General features: G+C 44.8%; 1 protein-coding gene across 1 annotated transcript in view; it reads right to left on the bottom strand.

The window, feature by feature from the left end:
• ankrd13b (ankyrin repeat domain 13B) overlaps window positions 1-25,476 on the bottom strand; it is a 35,005-nt gene extending 9,529 nt beyond the window's left edge. Inside the window, exons 1-10 of the mRNA XM_035623218.2 lie at window positions 25,342-25,476; window positions 23,989-24,550; window positions 10,470-10,605; window positions 8,439-8,563; window positions 7,315-7,360; window positions 6,868-7,011; window positions 5,619-5,859; window positions 2,806-2,872; window positions 1,752-1,833; window positions 433-497 (exon numbers count right to left, since the gene is read on the bottom strand). Of these exons, the coding sequence (XP_035479111.1) occupies window positions 433-497; window positions 1,752-1,833; window positions 2,806-2,872; window positions 5,619-5,859; window positions 6,868-7,011; window positions 7,315-7,360; window positions 8,439-8,563; window positions 10,470-10,605; window positions 23,989-24,096 (1,014 nt within the window). The 5' untranslated portion in view covers window positions 24,097-24,550; window positions 25,342-25,476. The remainder of the gene's footprint in view (window positions 1-432; window positions 498-1,751; window positions 1,834-2,805; window positions 2,873-5,618; window positions 5,860-6,867; window positions 7,012-7,314; window positions 7,361-8,438; window positions 8,564-10,469; window positions 10,606-23,988; window positions 24,551-25,341) is intronic.
• Window positions 25,477-25,499: the final 23 nt, after the last annotated feature.

Here is a 25,499-nt window from a genome sequence, read left to right as displayed (position 1 = left end):
CGAGTGAAGAGTCGGAGGGAGGAATGAGTCACCGACGCTCTCCAGCAGAATTATATATTAAAAAACAGAACATAATCAATATTTGAGTGATAATTGACTCTCCTGTTGACACCGTGGACTCGCACACTCGCTCACTGTCCATCTGAAGAGGAGAGGTGGCGGTCAGGACGCTGAAATTAATAATTCCGTCACGATGGAAATGGTGAAGATGATGTTCGCCAATACGTCTCGGCAGCAAAACGTACACACAATGTAATCCGCCGTTTTCAGGTGAAACCCTCAAACCTCAGAGAAATTGGGGGGAAAAAACTGGTTAGAGACTCTGTGTTTTCTTGTGACTTCAGGTTTTATCAATATGAAATCTGTTGTGTTTTGTGTTGCGTGACTGAAGAGTTTTAGAAGTGGCGATCCAAACTGAATTGTCCGACTCACCCCGTTGTTGGGTCCCATGTGTTGCTCCGCGATACCGAGGAAGTTCTGCAGCGGAGTCTTCCCGCCTGCTCAGAGACACACAGCAGTGACGAGTTAGACCGAGGGCAACCCAGCTGAGTCCGGCCGCCCGTCGCCAGAGTTTTCCCGGCTCAGAAAGTTTGCGGCCTTTCACCGAGATGAGAGGATGGCGAATGGACTCGTGTCATTTTTCTCTAGTCGACCTTTCGTGCTGTGGTCTTTTCGTCGGCGAAGGAAGTGAGCGGGAATGAGCTCGGCCATACTGTGATAAACTGAAAACCTGTATTTTTGTAATATTCCAAACAGTCAGTGAAACTATGTCCTGGTACACGTTTCATCGCATCGCTGGAGTCAGTGTCTGATCGTACAAAATACTAAAAAGGAGAAAAGTAGGAAAACAGAAAGTGTAGACTGTATTCGCTTCTAAAAAGCAGAAACAAGCGACGACTCTGTGATGATGATGCACGCGCTTCGCTTTTAGAAGAGTCTAAAGAGACTGACTCATTGAACCCTGAACTTTTTGTGAGTCTCAGGCTTCTCCTTCGTCACCGAAACCTTGCTCGAAGTTATTCCTATACTTCTTTATAACATGAAATATTCATGACTTAATAATCAAAATAATCAAACCTCAAAAAAATCCCAGTTTGGGATCAATAAAATCCATCCATCCATCCATCCATCTATATATCTATCTATCTATCTATCTATCTATGTATCTATCTATCCGACTATCGATCTATTTATCTATTCATCTTTCTATCTATCTATCTATCTGACTATCTATCTATTTATCTATTCATCTTTCTATCTATCTATCTATCTATCTATCTATCTATTTATCTATTCATCTATCTATCTATCTATTTGACTATGTATCTATCTATTGATCTATCTATTGATCTATCTATCCATCCATCCATCCATCCATCTATCTATCTATTATCTATCACTCTCCATATCATAATGAATAAAAGGATGAGTATCTGCTTCATCAGGAAAGTTTTTTTTAAAACCTTTGCCAGTGAGGAGAGCAGAGAGAAAAAAAATTGAAACGTGTCCTGGGAAATAAAATCCAAAACTGTTTTCATGCAGAAAATAAAATGAAGGTACCAACATTAAAGGCGGCAGTGAAGCAATGGGAGCAGCTTGTTGTATTTTCAGACGGTGCTGGTGATGCGGCCCGTTGGCGGGATGCGGTGGCGAGAGGGAACACGGCTCAGAGACTCTTGGGTCGGAGAGGGGGCGGCACAGAGACGTCCAAGAGACATGCTGATGGTCGGAGAGGTGACCGAAGAACTTACCCTTTGTCTTGTTCTTGTTCTGGTCGGACAGGTGGTCGGTTCTGGTCCTGGTGATCAGCTCCACGTTGGAGGCAGCGTACACCTGAACGAGAAGGAGACTTTACTTCCTTCCTTCATCCCTTTGTTTCCTCTTGAATCAATTCTGATTTCTTCTAAAGTAAGTAAAAGCCAATACGTAGGAAACTTTCGTAATACAGAAAAAATAAATAGCCTGAATATGTACTGGACATTAGCCAAAACAGAAGTAATGCATCATTTACCGAATTATGATTAGTGGCAGCTCTCCGAAAATTAAACAAAGCCATGAAGTTTCACAGGAAAATGACAATTTGAAAGTATAAAGAGGACACGGGGCCGCCGGGAGACATTAGGTGATAAATTGACTGTCTGACTTGGTTCGCCTTTGGTTTTTTCTTGACTACTCAATGAGCAAATGTAATTGTCTTAATAAAAGACACCAAACCATGAACTTTGCCCTCTCTGTAGCTCCAAGTGTGCAGCACACAGACCCAACTGTCTTTCAGTTACAGTGCACAGTACAGGAAGCCATCACTTCAGACCATGAAAAGGAAAATACCGATTATAAATTGAGCAGGACGCTGAGTTTACACTGGAAGACAGACGAGGGGGGAAAAAAAAAAAAAGCTTCCGGGAGGAGAGGCCCTTGGAAAAAAGAGAGCCGTCTGTTTATGTCTGGAACTCTAAATCAATGATGCAGAAAATACGTAGATGCTTTTTTAGGCAGCGGGATTTTACAGCGGAGTGCTTTTGAAACCACTGGAGACAGATGGTCCTGCGTGTGTGTGTGTGTGTGTGTGTGTGTGTGTGTGACGCTTGTCTCCCATCGATCCCTCCGGGGGGGGGGTCAAAGAAAACAAATGGGGTCAAGGCGATGCACGTGTCTGTGCCAGATTGACTTCTTCTTCTAAACTAGACGTGAGAGGCCGCCTGGCGTTTCGTGACGATCGACCGTCTTGAGATGACTCGTGGACTTTTTCAGGAAGTGTGTCGAACGGATGTCCGGCGGCGCGAGGCACCGGTGAGGGTTCTCTACCTTGGCTTCGTATCCGTTCACCGCCTCGGTCTTCTCGCTCCTCCAGCCCAGGATTCCCGTCTTGTTCCTGCAACGCAGATTCAGCACGGGTCAGGTCGCTGTCAACTCTGTTCCGGTCAACACTTCGCTTTTCAATCACAGTTGAGGGGGTTTTTTTCGCGATTATGAACCGAATCAACGTACGTCGGAGAGAAAAAAAAAACATTAACACGACACACAGCGGTGGAATCGTCAATCGGCCCTTAGATTGAAAGTCACAGGCTCTGTGTTTTTTCTCTCCCCCCCCTCTATAATATATACAGCGATTGTCCTTGTTTGTCGTCAGTGACGATCAACTGTTCAGCGTGTAATTAGGAAGTCTGCCCGGAAGTTAGCGAGGCATGACCCGTCTTCATGATCCATTCACATCACTCAACTCCCCCTGGAGCAAGCAACAGGAAGTCGGCTCTATAGGCTGCTTTTGGTCTTGCCTTCGATAGTTTGATTGTTTCAACATCCCTCGTCTGTTTTTAAGCTCCTGGTCTGTTTTGACTACCCTCTGTTAATGTGAAGCACCTCGGGCTGCGCTTCATGCCATGAAAAGTGCCATGTACACAACGTTTATTATCGTTGTGTATTATCTCATCATCCCAGGAGACTGTACGGCTGCAGACGCTCTTCTCGTGTCACGCACACTCACTGTCTTTTTGAAATCATACCGCGGCCCAGTTCCTGAACCCTAGCCGAAGGCCGAACCAGACTGCTGTGAGTTCTTGTGCGTGGCTGCGTGATAAATAAATTCATAAAAAAACCCATGACGTGTTAACTTCCAAGGCTGGATGTCCTCCTGTATGCGTGACAAAGTGGGCGCGCCGTAAAGCATCATAAACAGATTATTGCCGTGTAGAGCGGAGTGCTGAGCGAGCAGAAATCTCAGAGGTGACTCTGAGGTACAAGTCTGACGGGGGGGGGGGGGGGTGATTGCACTACCCGGCCACCGCCTCTCCTCGCTCCCCTCCGACTCACTTTTTCTATCTGTTAACATTCACTTGCCGTCTCTTATCACTGGCGTTCGGCTCACGCCGCTCCGTCTTTGAGTCCCATTCATCCTCCGCTCCCTGCTCCTCGCTGCACGTCTTCTATTCACTCTCATCTCCTCTCCTCAGTCCTTTTCTCCCGCTCCATCCCTCTCTGTCCGAATCATCCCTTTGTCCTGTCTCTCTCTCTCTCTCTCTCTCTCTCTCCGTCACGTCGGCCTTATCTCCCCACCTGACCAGAATAAGAAGAGTCCTGTCCTCCGTGGTGCGCCCACCTCTCCTCCCTGCTCTCGCCTCCTCCTCCTTCATCATCCCCGTCACTTTCTGTGAAACCGAGATATCAAATTGTAATGTTGGCATATTAAAAAAAAATAAAAAAATGGGCGGCACACGAGCCATCCGCTCGTCCCACTTTCCTTTGCTGCTTTTTCTCTCCGATCTTTTTTTTTTTTCCATTTCCCTCTAGCCAGCTTTTGTCTTCTCTGCCTCTTGTAGTCTTTTTTGTTCTTTTCATCTGCCTCTCCGTCCTGTTATCTGGTGCGTCTGACTTGGCATCGGAGAGCTGAGTTGTTTTGTGAAGTGGTCTGAGTCTGATTCACACAGCCCGGGGCCGATATGTTCCTCTCTACCTACACACACACACACACACACACACACACACACACACACACACACACACACACACACACACACACACACACACACACACACACCACACACACACACACACACACACACACACACACACACACACACACACACACACACACACACACACACACACACACACTTTTCACTGCGTTTAAAGCCTCAACACAAAAACATCAAAAGTCGTCTTCAGTAAGGTTGAAATTTAGTGACGTCAATGTGAGTGTTGCTGAACGTGACAACCAAAACAGGAAGATAATAATTGATCCAGTTGTTTTAGTTAGGGATGGTGCTATTCTCCTTTCAACAGACAAGAGGACAAAGTGCAAATGCGGATTTTTTTACAAAAACGTGTATTGATTTAGAATCGCGTACTAAATGCTCAGAGCTGAATCAGTGTCAGTGACAAAAGTAGAGAAGCCAAGTGAAGCAAAACGAGTAAAGTCGCTACTCTTTTGCTAATTTAGGAACAATAGCCATCATTATCTACTGGTCATCCGAGAATAAAAATACTCCATAGTAAAAACCCCACAGTGTATTTAGTCGAGATTTGAATCGTAACTGTTAGACTGTTATTCATTTTTTTCTCCAAAAGCTACATATTGTGGCTTTAAACAGAATCTCAGAATGAACTCAGTAGTTTCATTACAGTGACATTGTACATACAGTATATACTGTAGGTCGCGTGAGCTTTACTGTTTACCCTTTACCGTGTTTCCCTTCATTTTGTGCATTCGTGCATTATAGAAAGCCCGGGGGGAGAATGTGTGGCCGCGGGTTGGACTGCCGGGGACGGCAGCAGCGAAAGGAGTGAGAGACGTTCAACAGAATGACGACAACACAGAACGGGTCCTGCAGGAAAACTCCTGTTCATCTCAAATGGGGACACTTGAAAGAACCAGATCCTGACGGTTTATTCTACATGTTTTATATCTTATGACCCCTCACATCAGCCAAGATTGCTTTGTTTTACTCACAGTAATAAATAGATAAAAAATAAAATATGCAGCAGTAAATACCAACAGAACGGGCCAGGAGCTGCACGTAAAATGAGTTATTATAGCTGATACACAGACATGACAGATTGCCTGATTTACACCCTGAGTCCTCCTGACTATCACCGATTCTGCTGCACGTCGAGGGTCTCACCTCTCAAAGGCGATGTTGCGGGTGTCCAGCTGCGTGGTCACCACCGGCGCCGACAGCCTGCCCGCCACCTGCTCGTCGCTGGGCTGCACCGCACCCAGGAGGCCCAGGCCGGCGTCGGTGCTGCTGCAGGCGGCGCCGTTCCCCCGGCCGGGCGACAGCGACGCGAGGGAGGAGACGCACAGGGTCTCGCAGAACACCACCTGCCGGTCGTGGTCGACCTCCATCACCTCGGCGCTGGAGTCTGGGAGGCGAGAGGGAAGTCGGACAGGAGATTACCACGGACCAGGTAAAGGAAAGACCACGTTAACAGTGACGTCGCGACCGACGATTATTTTCATAATCGATCAATCTGTGGATTAATTTCTCGATTAACCGATTCTTTGTATGGTCCAGAAAAATGTCATAGAATGGTGAAAATGTCGATGGTGTTTCCCAAAACCGCCAAGACGATGTTTTGTGTTGTCCACACACCAAAAATATTCAGTTCACTGTCACAGAGGGGCAAAGAAACCAGACAATATTCATATTTAGGAAGCTGAAATCAGAGAATTTTGACTTTTTTGTCATAAAAACTACTTGAACCGATTAATCGTTTATCAAAAATAGTTGGCGATTAATTTAGCAGTCGATTACTAATCGATGAACTGTTGCAGCTCTCATTAAGAGTCCAAAAAGACAGGTCCAGAAGAGAGTCATACAGAGGGCCTCGTAAAAAACACACAAAAGGCCAAGCAGAGGTCGGAGGAGGAGAAATAATAATGTAAAGGAGACATATTGTGCTTTTTCAGTTTTTGCCTTTTCTCTAGTGCGATATATAGTTGTTTTTTGTTCGTGCATGTAAAAGTTGTGCAAAGAGCATCATATCTTTTTCGGAGGCGGAGGTATACATGTTGCGCTAGAGAAGCAGATTGATATCAGTCCCGTGTCTCGTCGGTGCGATACAACCAGCAGCCTTTCTGCTTAGCTTGGCACAGAAATTGTCAGTCATTTAGATTAAGATCGATAAAGTTGAGTTTCTCACCATCCAACACACTGAGCCTTGCATCACATGATCCGCACACCGGCGTGATGACAACGCGTCGTGCTTGTACGAGCCGTTTTCCGACATGTTTGAGACGATTCCTTTAAATGAACTGTAATTCAGTGTAAATAACTCTCCTTTCTTACAAACTAGGTGGGAGTGTTTCAGAAATACCAACATGTCCGTTACGACACACACAGAGTGTGAGAGCAGAGTTTGACCCCTGACCTTGTCCCCTGAAAATGAAGCTCCGGTTTCCTCGCTGCCAGGTCATCTGCTCGAAGCCCATCAGCGTGGTGTCGACGCGGAGACACTGGCCGCTCTTCCACACTCGGTAGGTGTCGCTGGGGCAGATCCGGGACACCAGGGGCACTGAACACACACACACACACACACACACACTTTGATTTCTAGTGTTTATGGTTCACACTGGCAGTTGTTTGGCTCTGGGGTCGATTTACTGCTTTTCTCACAGGCAGACTTCAGCGGCCGTATTTATACCGTATGTACAATACATCCGCTTGTGGTTTTTGGATAAAATGCTGTTTTACGCGCCTGCTGGGGCAGGAAGTGTGTGAGTGTCTGGTACGACAGGAAGACGACAAACAAGATTAGTTCTGACTCTGCGGCACTGGACTGTTTCACAGACTGAAAAAAACAAAAGAGCGGACTCACCCCAGCTGGTAAACTCCCACTTCATCTCCACGTAGAAGTCCTGGGCCTGCACAGAGAGGACAAGAGGGAGAGAGGAGACAGATGAGAAGGCCACGGGGTGGTGATGAAGAGAGGGAGGAAGAGTGGTACCCGGAGAGTGATGAACTCAAAGATGGATGGACGAGAGAGAGGACAAGGGAAGAAAAAAGAGAGAGAGGAGAGAGGAAAGATTGAGCACACAAAGTGATGCTGCTTCATTGTCTGAAGCCAAAAGATGGAGGGAGTGGCACAGCGTGTGTGTGTCTGTGTGTGTGTGTGTGTGTGTGTGTATGTGTGTGTGTGAGAGAGAGAGAGAAAGTTGCAAATCAGGAATATTGTGATGAGCAAGGTGAGCCCTCATTTTCAAAGTGTGATGTTGTTGTGTCTGCCATATGAGAACGCTTGTGTGTGTGTGTGTGTGTGTGTGTGTGTGTGTGTGTGTGTGTGTGTGTGTGTGTGTGTGTGTGCATGTGTGTGTGTCTGTGTGTTTTAAGGGGTGCAGCTGGAGCAGACGCACAGGAGGAGAGACTCTGTAAAAGGCAGTTCCCTGCACCGTTGCCACTCTTCTCCGCAGCTCCACTGCAGCAGCATCTTGAGCAATATCTACTGCACCTCCACACACTTTCGTTTCAGGATCATAACCCTTCAATCTCTCCGCTCTGACACTTTCCACTTGTGGCTTTAAGGACGGCACCTCATACCCCTTGAGTGATGGTTCAGTTTACCCAGATACAGAGTTTTTACACACTGAGACACTGACACTCATCCCATGAGTGTATTCCCTTTGTCAAACAGTAAACAAAGTTATTAATACCTTCAAATAAAACTGGGGATATTTCAGCCTTAAAAAAAAGAAAAGGAAATATGAAAAAGATTCATCTACATTTCAAAAGAATGCCTCTCACAAATCCCTTTGATGTGCTTTTGCAGTTTTTGTATGGTTGAGTTTTGCTTCATGTATGTGATCTGTTTGTTTCCATGTATGTGTGTGTGTGTGTGTGTGTGTGTGTGTGTGTGGTCACGGGAGAGAGTGTCTTTTCTCCATGTGTGCTTCAAAGTGTTGCACGTGTGCTTGTGTGTGTGTGTGTTTGTGTGTGAAATCCCACTTGGCGCAGTTGCTCCAGCAGGACGGGGATGCCCGCCAGTCTCTTGGCAGTCCTCTGGTAGTCACGGTAACGGAGCACGAGACGCACCAACTCCGGATCTCTGGTGCTCACCGCCTCCTGAAGAACTGAGAGAGAGAGAGAGAGAGAGAGAGAGAGAGAGAGAGAGAGGGGAACAGAGCCGATCACTAAGGCCTCATCTAAAATTTATGCGCTCGAGAAATTTAAGGGGGCCGAGAGGATTGAAGGAAGTGAAGTGGGTCGAAGGAAAATGCTGGAGCGACCAATTACTGCAGCGCGCCCGTCATTCATCAGACCGCCACTTTGCCGCTGATCTTACAGGACGTTCGACAAGGGGTTAACACACACACGCACTCGCACACACACACACACACACACACACACTGACATGACCCACTAATCAGATTAGGATAAACAACTCAAAATAACCAATGTGTGTGACGGTACAGTAGGATATTGGATACTGGACTCCAGTAAAGTGTGTTAAACCAGCCTGTATAATTTCAAGGTTAAAAAAAAAAAATGAATTGATTTCACGCTCGGTCTCTCGTTGCCAGAACCTGACGCCACACTCGGCTGCACAGACGCCGGCAGGGGAGAGCAGAGAGAAATCTGGCAAGAAGCTGCTTACGTTGTGCAAGAGGAGAAGCATGGTGCGTATGTTTGTTTTTCTCTTCTGAACCAATCTGAATCACCAAGAGACCAAAAACTGTGCAAAACCCCATCAGTGCCCAATGCGATATGCAGCCGGTGGGGAAACATTGATGTGGACTATTTTGCAAATGAGGTGATATGATATATCATTATTATAGTCCTCTTATTGTGACCAAGGGGCAACCGCAGCTTCCCACTGGGTAACTGCAAAGGACAGGCGACTCCTCTGGTCTGAGAACACGCGAGGACCAATTTTACCTTGAATGGTTATTCATTATTTGTTTTTAAAAATCACAGAAGCATCGATGACCTGTGGGTTGTGAAAACCGCTCATCGCTGAGGCTCATAACAATGAAGGGCGTGGTCGCGTAACAGTAAAATAGGACGAAATGAGTCCAAACTCAAAACGTTAAAATTGTTTTGTGGGGATGCGCAGTGTTCATCTTGACAGGCAGCAGGGATCATTGATATTTCCCTCCCCGCTCCTCCCGGTACCCGCAGAAGCATTGGGTTTTTTTGGGGTGCTTTTCATCTGGAACACGTCCCGGGATGTCAGCCATGGTTTAATTTCCCCCCGTTATTTTATTTTCTAATTCAACAGCGTCATTCCGCCGCCCTCGCAGTGGCTGTTCGTTGATTGGCGGCGCTAAGTGAATGAGGAAAAAAAAAAAAAAGCACCCGTACACTAGAATCTGTGCAAATGTCTCTGTAATTTGCGGGTTTAAAAAAAATATTTGCACCGATTTCAGCGTGTGAATGCTTTCTTTTATCAAATTCTACTTGATTTCTTTAAGGTCCAGCACCTCATACTGGATATGTGATGTGTGTTTTATCCACTAATCTGTCAGAAACAGCGACTCTTTTGATCGCTTCATTTTATTCATAAGTTCTTCCACTAAACCATTTAAACCTACTCCTTCCTGCCTCACTAGCTTTCCCTTCAAACCGACTCTCAAATATTTATTTCCCCCATAAATTAACCACCCTCTATTTTGAGTTAATAATGATAAGAAGGATAAGAATGACAAAAAACTGTGTGGGACGGGAGGACGGAACGCGTTTCATGCCGTTCCGAGTTGGCGTTCGCAATTTCTCCGCATAAATCCACAAGATTTGTATCCTCCAAATTGGGTTAAAGATTTTCGTGGGGAGCGCGGCCATAAATTTTAACCACCGGCGGGGGGGGGGGGGGAGGAGGAGGAGGAGGAGGAGGCTACAGTTCATCTCCATCGGTCTCATCATTTACTCTGATTATACCGCAGTGTCATAATTACTCTGACAACAATATCACTGTGTTAAAATGCAGCAGGAAGCTCCTTTGTCTGTGAAACACACACACACACACACACACACACTCACCGGTCCATCCATTGCGGTTCTCCTTGCTCACGTCAGCTCCATTCTGCAGCAGGACCCTGGTGCACTCCAGGTGACCAAGGGTGACGGCCAGGTGGAGAGGAGTCCGACCGCGGGGGTCCAGAGACTCCAAATCAGTCTAGGTGGAAGCAGAAGAAGGGGAGGAGTGGGGGTTAGTATCATTGTAGTGCAGATAGAAGAAAAGAGAGAGAGAGAGAGAGAGAGAGAGTGACAGGTGCTAACTGATCTGTCACCACCCCATCATGGCAGGATGCTGCTCTCCTGCATCCCACTTGTTTTGTCTGGGCGAGGTAGAATATGGGCGTCAACTACACAGATGGTTAGTGTGAGCTTCAGAGAACGTTTGCTAATCTCAATCCTGACAGGGAAATGCGGGCAGGCATCCAGAATCTTTGCGACTCAAGGTATTTTTAGTTCTTCTGCACACGCGTGTGACTCCGTTACACCTGCACACAGAAGGCACGACGCGCGCTTTCATCTCCAGTCTGTATTTCGAGGTATGTCAACAAGGCCTTGATTGTCAGCCACATTACATTTATTATTATTATTATTATTATATTATTATTTTGTTCGGCTGTTAAAAGCGCTCTCAGGCGGACAGCGGACAATTTTAGATGCCAACTCATTGATGTCTCTGGATTTTGGTGCAACACTGAAACAAACAAAGCAAAGTCTTTGATAAATTATGTGTGAAATTTGTGAGGGGTTTTTTTCAAGTCGAGAAACTGTTGGAAAAATACTTATATATGCCTGTCTGATGAGAACGTGTCTGTGAAGCTGTTTTCAGACAGACAATTGGAGTAAGAGTAAACGGGAAGCGCAATTCCTATATATTAAAAATAAGATTCGCTGAGTGAGTCACTCGTTACCGTTGTCCTCTGCTGTGTCATACGGACGCTGTAATGTGTCGTGATGGATCTGAAACGACTCCATCCAGTGTAACCGCGTCAACCAGCAACAGAGCCCACGTCACTTACATTGTGTTTATCACATGAGTCGTACAATGACGTGTCTTTTCATGAATCATTTTTGATTTGAATCAACCCTAAGCTATGAGCGCCCGTCCCTGATCCCCCGTCCACTGGCTCTTTCACCGCACTGATCTGGGATCTGTCATCCATCAAACAGGGCGTGGGCTGATTCAAGGCCAGTTCTGCCCGTCCGTCGAGGCGCTTGAATCCTAATGGAGGATTACTCTCGGAGATTAGCGGCAGGACTTGGAATCAACACTTCAATAAAGACTGTGGGGAAGCTGTGGAAAATTGTTTCTATGAAAAGGAATTAGACCATTGGGAGAACACAGACTGTCAGAGTTTTTGTTTTTTTTGGAGAGTGTATATAATAATAATAATAATAATAATATTACATTATAAGGTAAGATATTCCTTTATTCCTCCCATAACGGGGACATTTTGGATATCAAATCAGATAGTGTCTGCTATGTGTGCAAGAGCAATGAGGAAAACCACATGAAACACACAGAGGAGCGTATGACAAAGAGAAACACCTCACACTCACACGCTCTGCACATGTTTAATGTAACTGGATTGAATTCGGCAAAGCGAAACTCAATAATAACAACATGACGCCGTGGTTTCAGTGTGTTAGTGGTTGTACAATCTCTCTGACGCTCGGGCTAACAGCCCTCTGCTCCGCGCGGCTCTTTCAAAAGCAAGACAGATTAAGAGACGGACGCAGATAACGTGGGAATAGAGACATTTCTATCGCGAGAAAACCGTCTGTGAGCCCCGTGTAAGACAGGTGAAGATGGGGAGAGTTGTACGAGACGGCTATGGGAAAACAAAGATACGCGGAGGGGTGAGGAACTAGAAAGAGAACGACGGTTACAGAAGGGAGGAGATGAAGGCGACAGCAACATGGGCGCGAGCCCCAGGAGCCACGGAGGTTGGGGAATAAAAGGGATGGAGCGTTATAGCAACGCACGGGGGAAGAAAGTGAGCAGTCGGCTTGATTTGCGCGCGCCGCATAGCGAATGGAGCCCAGGTAGTACGACAACAGAGGACAGACGTTTCGGCAGCATGAATGTGAAAGAACTGCAGAGGTGACAGGAAGAAATTGTAAAAGACTCAAGTAATCAATCATTTAAAAAAAAAAAAAAAAAGACGAGGAAGAGATGTAAAACACACGTTTTAATATTAACAGTGAGCCTCCGAAAAATGGGGACAATGGAAACTGGAACAAGCTGATGGTTAAAAAAAAAAAAAGATGGAGAGACGGAGGGAGAGAGAGAAAAAGAGCTACTCGGCTCTCCTTTCAGTTTTCTTTTTGTCTTTTCACGGCACTTTGCTGTCTCACAGTTGTCCCTTTAATCCATTGCGCCCTCTTTTTAAGTGGCCGCGTGTAATGTTGCCGATTATCACTTGAAGCTTATTTTTACAGCTGTGAGCTCAATTTCAATTACTCCGAAGTGAACACCGAGAGAGCCGAGGGTGAACGGTGGGGGGAAATGCAGCAGAAAGACACAAGGGGAGTCGGAAGCAGGAGGAGGAGGAGGAGAGGATTGAAAGAGGGGGACGCGAACAAGGGCGAGGACAAACAGAGATACGTGGCGGGGGGACACAGGATACTGTATGTACATTCTATAACTCGGGATGACAGGGAGACAACTGAGGTGTAGCTTCAGTAGCTGGACCTAAAAGAATCTGTCAAATTCTGTCCCATGTTATGCTCATTCAAATTATTTTCAAGAAATGCTGTACTGTGACCTTGACATTTGACCTTTAAAGGTCAAATTAGGCAGAATTGGCTCTAGTTTTGATATGTATGATGTCAAGTGGTCAATAGATCGCACCATGGATCAAACCATATGTGAAATATCCAAAAGATAGTTAAATAAACTTTCCATTGACAACGGTCCCATCTTGATTCGACCATTGGCTTCACGGGGGGTTTGGCCCCATCATCAACCTGCTTCCTCACTTCTTTTGTCCCCGAGGAGTTTCTCAGCACCTTCACTCCTCAGTCCTGCACGTTTTTTAACGCCTTGCTCAAAGGTGAACTGGTGTTGTGAAGGGGCCGGGGCATCTCCCACGCAGATTGATGTTTTGATTCCATTCCAAGTTTCCGCGTCACCAGCTCTCCTTCATTGTAACTGCTGTATGACACGTACACCCTCTCTTTTTTTCTTCAAATTGTCCAATCAACACGAGTCAGTAGTGCGAGAAATTTGCTGTGATGACACCCGGCAGCGCCGCTCTCCATCTGCAGCCTGAGTGATCTGCTGCTGTTCATTTGGTCCAATTTGCATCGGAAGCAGCCGGGACAGGGAGAGAACGGAGTGCGGTGACAGACGGCAGCAGTCAGAGTCGGCGGCCCACCCACAGACTTATAATTCACACCCTGAGCTCCAGATACAGTTCAAAACACTATTCAAACTTTATTGATGAAGAAAAGGAGTGGAGGTGGGCAAGGATTGGTTCATCATTATCACCGTCTTTCACCATTTTTTTGCTATTTTGAAGCCTCGAGTTTAGCATTTTGGCCAGCGCCATCTTGGTTTTTTGGAAACCAGAAGCATTTGGAGGAGCGGGGGCAAACGTCCCAACCTTGAGTCTTATAAAACAGGGAGCATTCCAAAACCAAAGCAGGGGGTCTGGGCCTCCTTCTTCTTCTTCATCTCTGGGATTTCACGGCAGCTCGCATCCTTAATGTTGCACTACTGCCCACTACCGGCGCGGACATGGATTTCGCGCTTTTCCGCGGAGCAGGTTGTGAAAACAAAAGTGGGTAAAGGTGTGAAATCGTATCAGAATTGGGAGATTTTGACTGCAGGAGGAAAAAGGGAGAGGGTTGTGAAAATCCAGAGTCTCCTGGGAAAATTGGGAGGGTTGACAAGTATGGCGGGGGTGGGGCCTTACTGAGCGTTCACGTCCACCTACACCTGCGACCACGCACCTGTTGGACGGTGCAATTTGACTCCTCTAAATGGAAACATAATTTACTAAATCGACTTCACGCTGTATTGAAGAAGACTATACAGCGATTTAGACCATAAACTCCTCAGGAAAATGTTTACTGACGTTCTAAATCTGTCATTTTCTCATAAGACTTCTATAGAAGCTGTCTTCTTTTTGCAGCCAGTAGAGTCGCCCTCTGTGGTCAATCGGGAGAATGCATGTTTTTTTAAGCACTTCACTTTCCCGGTCTCAGTGACGTCGTCCCTTTTCCATGGTTAAACCACAGAAAGAAGTGACGGTTTAATGTTGCATGATCTTTTCCCGTGCGAGTCCGTGCCACTTGATGAAAAATGGATAAAAGTCTGAGCATCGTGTCAAACTGTTTCACTGTAAGAAGAAAATGTTCCCAGTTGTCGTGACAGTCGTACGGTGCAGTTCCACATCATGGGGAGAAAACTTTGCATGTGGCAGCTCTGCATGTGTTTACATACAATTTCCGACTAAATAGAGGAACAGTGGTCACCTTTTTTCTTTTCTAGCCTCTGGTTTTCTCATTTCCATCCTTGTGTGTCCAAAACTTCTGTCAAACCCTCTACCTGTTTTATTTTTCGTACAGATCTGTATCTCCGTCCTTGCTCTCTCGGAATCATTATCTCTTTACTTAAACCCTGTCTGTGTTCCGTACCTCCTTCCCGTTTCAGTCTGTCCTTAACCCGTGTCAGTCAATGTCCTATAATGACACTCCTTCCCTCCCTCCGTTTCATTCGTTCCTTCCCATCGTGCCCTCCCTCCCTCACTCGTGAGCTCAGTGGAGGTTGCATTATTGATAGGCATCTGTTCCTTCTCTCACCTCCCGCTCAGTGTGCGCCAGGCCTGATGCAGCTTGGCAGGTACTTAGGCCAACATCAATCTTTCATACAAACACCACACCATACATACACACACACACACACACACGTTCACGCAAACACACATGGAATTGTGCATATGCACATATAGCAGCCCTCCAAAAATGTTTGTGCACAGGAGCATGCGGGTGGCACTGGGAGGAATATAAAAATAACTTTCTTCCTCCCTCCCTCCCTCCCTCCCTCCTCGCCCGCCTGCCTCCTCCCCTCTCGCGTCTGTGATTCTCCATCCAGAGGAGACTTTGACAAAACGCTGTGCCCCCATGAAACCCTGATCCGTTTTCAATATGACACCGCTTCGGAAATGAGAGTGAAGAACAAAAACTACACCATGAAATGATAGAGTGGGCAGGACAAATGGTGCCGATCGCCCCGCAGGAGAAAAACCCTCTCGCAACTTCTCACACGCGCATCTGAACTCAGCCGAGATTAACTTCATGCCTCGGCAGGTGCATTAGACCGAGGACTTCAAAATCGAGGAGCAGCAGCGGAAATAACAAAGACCAAATGCTCCAAATCATCTAGTGAAAATGCTGACCTACATTCCAGCATATTTAATGTTCCCCCTGTTTCACTGCACTTTGTCACGTCACCGTCATCCCCAATCTGTACAGATAAATAGGCCAACACACACACACACACACACACACACACACACACACACAGGCGATAGAGATAGAGAGCACAAACGGGCGGGATGATGATGATGATGATGATGATGATGATGATGATGACGATGACGGACCTGTCAGAATCGGATGTTGATCTAAAGGTGCTGACACCTATTTGTTGCATTGAGCTGACAGGCCTCACTTAAACACCGGGGAAGACGTGGCCAAGACAGAGAGAGAGAACACTTATGATCACTCCTCACACTCAAAGACGCCATCAGATGGAGAGAGCAAATCGTTTGTTTGAATGAAGCCGACAGTGCATAAGCTATAAAAGAGCATAATCACCTTGTGGAGTGAAACACTACAGCTGTCACTCTCTTTCTTCGCTTGCTCTGGCAAATGGTTGATGAAATGAAATCACAGGGTCATTTTCCCTGAAAACGTTCTTTTTGGTTTTTTTAATGATATATTTATTGATTCAGGTTATTGGGATTTTCCCATTTCAGAATATATAGACTTGCTTAAGCACTCAACGCTTTGGTCCAACTCACCGTTGTATTTGACTCCACCACCTCAAACAGTTATTTTAACATTATAAAATACTGACTTAATAAACATGGTCTTTTATTTGCTATCTGTTTAAGACATTTTCAAATTAACATACTTAAAGCTTGGCTGTTAAAGGGCCACAAGCAGCTGCCCAAAAAACCACAACATACTGAATCCTGGAAGACTCGCGGTAACCAAATCACTGCTTCAGAGACAAAACAAGTCTTAATCTTTAGAATAAAAGGGGAATTCTATAAAGTCTGTTCCTTTACGAGGGGTCTTAGAGAACACATCACAGGTGTGGACTGGGACAAGAATGACTGAGTGCTAACTGCAGGCCTCACCTTACGGCTCAGCTGTTTTTCCCACCATGCGTCAATGTGGCACCGATATTACCACAGACTCATGAACAGTGGCGGTTGCAAGAGAAAGCATTTTTCTGTCCTGTCTAAACTTCTCCAGGGTGGCTCAGGGGAATAGGAAATCTGATTCAGCAAGAAACACCACTCCCATCGGATAATGTTCCCACAACAATGCCAAAGTACATCAATCATCCTGTACAACATCCAGCTGTAGGATTGTTTCAGAATAGTTCATCTTTGTCGGTGCCATGTCATTGTGGATTTCTTGAACTTGGCCGGTACTTTGCCACCACATTCACCTCTACCAGAGGTCAGGACGTGTACACCCTGGGTGATGACGACCACGTATGAGATGCTGGGAGAATAGTAATAGTATAAAACCGTGCATACAGATGGGAACTTTCAAAGGGCTCGGATTAAGTAAGACCAAAGAATGATGACTTGAATAATTTTGACTCTTTAAGATGACTACTACATCTGACATTATTAATTGGATTCTGTCTGTTGTGTGGGTCTTTACCTCTGATTCCTTATCTCGTTTCTCCAATTTCCGACTGTATGTATCTATTTCCATTCGCCTCCACCTTGATTCCTCACAATTGTTCTCATTCATTTCATCATCAATCTCACATTCCTTTTATATATTACTCTCTCTCTTTCTCTTTGTTAAAAGCTGCCAGCAACCTAAATAAATCTGACCCCAACCCAGCCCTCACTGCATCTCCTTGGGGCTTTGTTGTGCTGAAATTAGAACACCTTCAAAACAAAGACACCAGCGCTTTGAATATTTAGCTGCCATCGGTAGTACGGTAGCTCTCAGACAGCTTCAGCACCATCAAAGACTCCCACAAGGCCGCCCTCATTGACCGAGAGCTTGACAGACTTAATGTTGACATTGCAGCTCTCCAAGACACACAGTTTGCTGACTGTAACTCTCTGAAGGAACAAATACACACCCTTTTTCTGGCATAGCAAGAGTGCAGACAAGACCTGAGAATATGGTGTGGGCTTTGCAGTGAGGAGCACCCTGCATGCAATAACTTATCAACCCACAAGAGGCACCAAATGCATTCTTGTCACCTGTATATCTACCAGCTGCTCAACACAAGACAAGTTCTACAAAGAGTTTGACATGGTCACCAGACGAACACCTGTTCCCCCTGAGGGAATTCCGTGCAAAGCTTTGTGCCAACCATGAATCCTGGGCAAACTGCCGTGGTCACTTTGGAGTGGGGAACTTGAATGACAGTTAGAAGAAGCTGCTATCACCAACTCCAAGTCGCCAACACCTTATTCCAGACCAATCATAGCACAGACTGCAATACGGACAACTTCCTCATCCTCAGGCCAGCCGCTTCACCAACCAAACTATCATCCATCTGCTCCTCACCTCCTTTCATCAAGCCATCTTTGCCTTCAACCATAAAGGTGCTGAAGGAAACAAAGGGAGCTGGGTAAGCAATATTGTTAGTGGCACTTTCTTCAATCTTGCCCACATGTGGTACAAGATTATATTGACCAGTGGGCTCAAGTACGCAATCTCCCGTGACCTGACACTCAACTCGGGATTAGGCACTTGTCTTTCGAGGGTCACCGCAGTGAGGTCCAGCAACTACTTAAAGGTCCAGACCCCCCTTCATCAGACTAGAGAGAACCAGGGCACCTGGAGGCAAGAGCAAGTAACCAACACAGAAGCCCTAGAAAATGCTCATGCCTCCGGCATGTTTGCCATGTTGGTGCAGGAGCTTACCGTGCCTAGGAGGGCGCACCTCCTTACTGCAGGAGAGGAGACAGAAGAGTAAGCTACAAGCAGCAGGCCCCTTTTCCGTGCCAGGTTCCCTTCTGTGCCAACAGTAGAAGAGAGTGCTTCTCTAAAGTGGAGATGCACAGCCACAATCGCAGCTGCAACAAAAACTGACGCCTCCTTGAGGCGCAATCCATCATCATTCCTGACAGACAGATGCCTACAATTAGGACTTGGGTTTCTTTACACTTTGCAAAGTAAGAGAGAGGGTGAGAGTGGGGGTCATAGATAAATGCTTGGAGGTAACGAGGGATGGAAGGCACAAGGAGAAGTGGAGCAAAGATCACTTTAGACATTGGCTGGATGTGATTTGATTCGAGCGAAAGAAAGGAAGGCGGAGAGGATGAGGGGAGCATGAAGACGAGAGAGGGTTGTTGCAGACAGGTGTGAGCAGAGAGAAGATGTGTGGCGGAATGATTTAGTGACGGCAATGAACACGAGAGCCTTAATTTATGGCCCTGTTCCCTAAAGCCAGCAACCTAGCATTAGATTCTATAATGCTGATTTAGCATTAGCACCTTGCCGAGGGCATCGCAATCACACCGCGCACTGAAGGGAAAAGAGAGAGCTGGGGTCAGACATAGAGACACAGGGGAGGACAAGGGACGCAGAGAGAGAACAGAGATCTTTGTGACATTTCCTGCCTTTGTCTTGAGATAGACCACGACTCCTTTATGTGGCCCTGTTCTGTTTCAATCGCTCTGGGCCTTTACGTCTGTGTGCAAACCCAGACAGACTCTGTTCATGGTCAAAGTCTGTCATTATTGTCTTCCCACCTCCTCGTCTCTCCTTGTTCTCTCCTGTCATCACCTTGTTTGTGCCTCCACCTCCCTTCCTGCAGTCTGTCAGTGAATGCTGCCTCCTTGCTTTTCCCATTTCACCTCTTCTTCGCTTTTTTCATAATCTACCTGGCTGTCAGTTCTCTCCTTAACATCCACACAGTTTTATCAGAAACCAGAAAAAACCGCTGGAATCTCGTCCCATCTCTTATTATTCACTGTCATTCTTCCTGTTTTATAAGGCATCACGTTTCTCTCTTACTCTTTGTGCCTTCTCTATGAACAGATGTCAGATGACTCTGGCATGTATTCAACTACTGTTCCTATTCAGTTTCCTCTCTCTGGCATTGCATCATAAAATTCGTATCCAACGTGCCGACTATTCCACTGTAACCTGGCAGAATATCTGCTCCAATCGCTCTCTGACACATGCAAGCTGTTGCATGCTTCTCGTGGAACATTAGGGAAAACATTCAAGCCCGAGAAATAGGCATTCTTAAATACTTCCAGCACGTATTCCCACCATCTGTCCACTGCATTATTGTGCAGGAAGGGGAAAAATGAGCGTGCAATGAGAAACCGTGCCTGATATGTGATGCATGAACACGGCGAAATGAAACGAGCCTCATCATTTCACCCGCTGTAGATTACAGCAGTAGATTACCTTTATACTACTGTACCATAATGCAGAGGACGGTGATATACTGTTCCTGCCCAGCGGAGCGGGAACTAAATTCATCAGAGACCAAACATTGTCATGAAATATCTGCCTTGGTTATTTGGTCTTCGTGATATCCTAATGCCTGTAATATCATGGAAAATATAACAATGCGCTGTATTGTAGCATATTGTAGCAACAAGGATTATGCTTGTGTTGCTAATATTCTTCTTCCTCTGTCTTTGCTCTCTTCTAGAACGGAAGCATAAACTCACTTCAGTTTGACAAGAGAGTATGTGCCAAAAGAGGATGGGATCGTTCTGTCTAGCCATCAAATTTATTTAGAAAAATTAAATACTTATTATAAACAGTAATAGATATCAACGTCTGCGGGAACAGGATTTCATTCGTCAAACCTACCTCCTCATTTTGGCTTCAAAGATTTAAACAATAACAGAAAATAGCATATTATGTTCAGTCTTTCAGCAAACTAACAGCTAAGACAAAACCTTTGCCCAGGATGATGAATATGAAACGGAAACACATGATTTAAACTCGTCCCTTATCTATTTTCAGTGGAACGCCATGTTTTCTTTCCTTTGGTTGGCCTATCTGCATAATGTCAAATTAGGATAGTGACAAATGTAGGTTGGATGCCTCGGTTACCATGTTAGCAATATTCCAATTGTGAACATCCAAATCTGAGTCTAGGTCAGTGCATGTGATCAGACAGGCACTTTGTAGGCTCTCGATGGATTTACATTTAAATTACAGCCAAGGTTTTTTATTATTTCTGCAGCTTTCAATTTCCATCGCTTTTTTGCAGCTATTGGGAAAAGATCCATGTGCAGTCAAAATATTATTACCAAGCAAAAGTCATCATGGGAGAGCCACAGTTATCCCGAACCTGTACAATGTGCTGTCCTAGTTTAAGCAGCACTGCACATATATAAATTAGGGCCTCTCGGTTTAAAGTATGGCATAAAACTGGATGTCCAAATAATTCTGGGATCGGATGCTGCGATACTAATTTTATTAGTTTAGTAGCTAAGTAAGAAAAAAAATGCAAGAAAAACAAGCCCATGCTAAACCATGAAGCATAATTCCATGTCCACACACCCACGCACAAACGAGCACGCACACAAGAGATACAGAGGTAGTGTGTAGTTACAGTTAAAGGTGAGAAGTTCATCCACAATGAGAGAACAAAAAAGGACAAATGTGAAGGTTTTGTTTTGTGCTGTATTTTACCGCACGTCTCCTCACAACTTGCTCTGATCTGCCAATAATGACGATGTCTAGAAGGATTTGGCGTCTCTGTAATGGGATGAATGGAGCAAGGACATTGGGTTGTTTTGAAAATCATAAAGCCTTATTTTGTGCCTTTGTGCCTCCCTTTCCCTCTCTAATTTGTCAGTGTTTCTTTTGACGGCGTTAAACAGTTTCAAAGCCACATCCCAGGGAAAAGTGTGGCAACCTATGGAATCCATCATCGTCAAGCAGCTATTTTTATACATGGTAAATAGTTGGCATCGGTCTAATGTTTTATAAAGTTGCTACTGCAGTGAACAACATCGCAGAATACACAAGCAGGACATTTGTTAGCCTGAGTCCTAATAGTTCCTTATTGAGCACAATCAAAAGAGGGGAGAGATTAATCCTATCGCAATACACTTTGGTCGCAGCAGATTGGTTTCTCATACAACATTACTACAAGGCAGTTTGGTTTTGCTTATAAAAAAATATTCCAAAGCTATATTTTAAAGGTACCTGCTTCTAATGCTCAGCCCGAGGAGCAATGAATTTTGCGTCTTAAATATTTATGGATACAAGGGGTCCTAAAAAATGAATGACTGCGGGTTTGAGAGGACTAATTTACCGCGCCTGTATCTGTTTAAAACAAACAGCCAGTTCGGAGGACTCGATGTGGAAGTTTTGGTAAAGTGTGTCCATGTCAATAATTAATTTTAAGCCAACACATCAGATTGCAGCCCACAAATTACAATTTAATTTTATCGGTCAAGTGCAGCACCTCAATAACCATTACATTAGAGGGATAACATGAGTGAGTAGTAAAACAGGAAGTGAATACGTGTATGTTATGCGCATAAAGATCTTCTCTAAAAGTTACATTTGCTTGCTTTGAAATGTATAATGTAGATATTTAAAAATACTAAATGTTATTGGCACATGCTTTGGAAGTAATTCATGAAATGCTACTACAATAAGTAGCTATACAGGAAACCAAGTATGCACTGTTATTATAGAAGAAAAGGCTGAGAAACCAAGTACAGTATATATCCAACTGCACCTGCAGCACAAACACAGAGAAAGTTGAACTTCTAAATAGGTTAGTATACGATACACTCAAGGCACCCAAAGGTGTTGAATTGGTACAGGTCATGTCTGTGGACCCTGTGTCTTGTGGACCCACAGCGGTTAGGGTTGGTGTTGGGGCGAGGGGATCGGGATTAGGTCTTTCAAAACATTCCTGGATCCAGATCCGGAACTAGATCCGACCATAACCTGTGGAGTAATCCGCCTAACTAGAAAAAGGACAAACCGAACCGATCACATAACCTCCTTGACAGAGGTAATGATGAATTCTATAGACCACACAAAAAATGAGAGGTTCTTTTTTTTATTTTAATAATGAGCGAGATGGGGATGAAGATGAATGTTCACCACTGGCAAATCTACACATGTTTGAAAAGGTTTCGCTTGCTGTACATGATTTATTTCCAGTTCCCCTTTCTAAGAAATATAATATTTTACCTCTGACAGTGACTGTGATGCCAGTTGCTTCTTAGTGCCTCTGTCACTGTGAGGTGAGATCAGTTTCGCCATTTATTTCCCCTATACAGTTATAATTATGGTCAAGGGCTTAAATGGCAAACGTCACGACCACATTCCCTCACTGTAAATGTTTTGGATTTTGGTGAACCAATTGATGGCTGCAGGTGCACCTGCTGACCATTCTGGTGTTCGGAGAACTTAGGCTTCCTGGGTTATGATTTCATAACCACGAGAAGGTAGGTACGCATGTGCGTGTGCAAGCAAGTGTGCAGATTATGTGTGTGGGCATGAAGTGTACACATGTGTGATGTCTGGAGACCGCTGCATGATGCATGCACTCAAAAATCTGTTGAGTTGCAAACCCGCAGAGCATCTCTTATGTAATGGCAAAGCACTTTTGCAAAAAACATGCATGTCCTAGCATTGTCACTTTCTTTCTCACACACGCGCAACCACAGCGTGATTCTTATCATTATTGTGTCCTGCAACCCAAATTGAAGAACACTAATTTTGCCAGTGCGTGAAAATAATAATTTTGATTATGACAAGCATAGCTAATACCTTAATGATTGCATGACTGTATTCACTGTGGTGGATGACATGCTTATAGTATCCGCATTGTCTCACCCACTCACGACTGGTTGAGGTGCTGGTGTGGGAAGGTAGAGAGACTATACAGTTCAGAGCAGATCACGCAATAATGCTACACACAGGCGTAAAACCATCAGTGACTCTGACACACACACACACACACATTGCAATCAGCAATTACAGTCATTTGCACTTTGATTTCATCCAGGAATAAACTCCTGATACAACTTCCCGTATGCCGACTGAAATTACTGGGAGGATGATTATTCACAATATCACAGATCCCTGATGTGTAAAGTCTGTCATGAAAATAATTCATAAGTCCCATGATGACAAGTGTCCCCCTCCCTCCACCCTATAACAATTAACTGCGCTATTCACATGTACTGAATAGACTCCTATTCGAGCTGGTGCATGGATGACATCCACACACCTATTGAATCTGTGGAGCCACACGCCCATATAATATCATATAATAAAGACCCAGGCCCACGTCTACGTGAGGAGATGTGTGTGTTCTCACCTGCTCGTTCGCTGCCAGCTCTTTCTCCAGCTGTCGGTGCTTGTTGTGCCACACCAAATAGTGGACGGGGTAGCGACTCTTCTCCGGAGTTTTCTTGGCAGAAATCATCCTCGGATCATAGTTTGCCTCCCCCGCCTCCTCTCTCTTCACCGTGGAGTCGCAAATGGCACACTTTGATAGAATTAGTGTGCGCTATGTATAATCAAGCACCAATATGTCATCCCTTCCCCCGGCGGTGGTGGTGACTAAAGGCGTTATGGGGCAGCCTTGCGCGTCAGGAGCAGTGGATGACTGGATATAGTCGCTTAACGTCAAGGCCCCGTGAAAAGCATTTCTTTTAGAAAGAAATCCCCCTCGTCTGATTGTCTGGGTGTAGATTTGGCTGCACCTTCGCAGCCCCGCTCCCTCCACCACTTGCCTCCACCTCGCTGTCTCCCCTGGCTACGCTATCCTCCTCCTCCTCCTCCTCCTCCTCTCCTCCTCCCATCCGGTGGTGACTGCGAGAAGATGCGTTGACAAGCTGCATTGAAATGTGCGCGCACGCAGCCAATCCGCTGTCATGCTGAAGAGAGAGAGAGAGAGAGAGAGAGAGAGAGAGAGAGCGCACACACCGCAGAAAAAAATCATACACACCAATGTGGGATATGAAACTACATACTGTAAACCCCCTGCAGGAAACTTAAAGTAGTAATGATACAGGTTATATGTGGAGGTGAAATATATATTTATTTAAGCTATTTGAAATTAAATCCATAAATAAATCAAAGTTTTTAATTTTTTTATTTATTCATAACTTTTTATTTATGTGATTGGTCCATGCTATTCAAAATTCGTTTTTACAATTGCATATCTAAATTTTGAAAAAGAAAAGTTTAATGTCTAATGGATGGATCCATGGATTCTTGTTTACATGAGTTTTGGTTGTGTCTTGCAATGTACATGACAAAAATCAATCAAACTAACTAACTAACGATTTCTACTACAACAACAACTACTACTACTAATAATAATAATAACAGTAATAATAGCCACAGAAAAAAACATAAAACATGGAAAATTGGATGCTTTAAAAAGGAAATTAACATTCAATGAATATGCATTTAAGTGATAATTATAATAAGGTAAAAAAGGGGACCATATTATATATGATGCAAAAATATCTGCACTAAATATTAGTATCAAACTAATTATCTTTTAAGAAAATATTGTTAAACATTATATATATATATATATATATATATATATATATATATATATATATATATATATATATATATATATATATATATATATATATAATGTTTAACAATATTTTCTTCCGCGCACATTATTATTGGATTAGGATTCCCTCACCTTTTGCAGAATGACAGGATTGATTTTGTGTGCGCGTGCGCGTGTCCGCGTGCGTAGAGGAAACTGACAGGTAGAAAGCCGCCGTCTCCCGGTGAGTTGCGGGCAATGCGGTGAACTGATTTTAGTAAATAATCCGACATGATCGGCCACACGAACAT

This window comes from Scophthalmus maximus, chromosome 11 (assembly GCF_022379125.1).
Source record: "Scophthalmus maximus strain ysfricsl-2021 chromosome 11, ASM2237912v1, whole genome shotgun sequence".
Lineage (NCBI taxonomy): Eukaryota > Metazoa > Chordata > Actinopteri > Pleuronectiformes > Scophthalmidae > Scophthalmus > Scophthalmus maximus.
The sequence above is the reverse complement of the archived record's forward strand: the minus strand, read 5'-3'. Positions and strand labels throughout refer to the sequence as shown.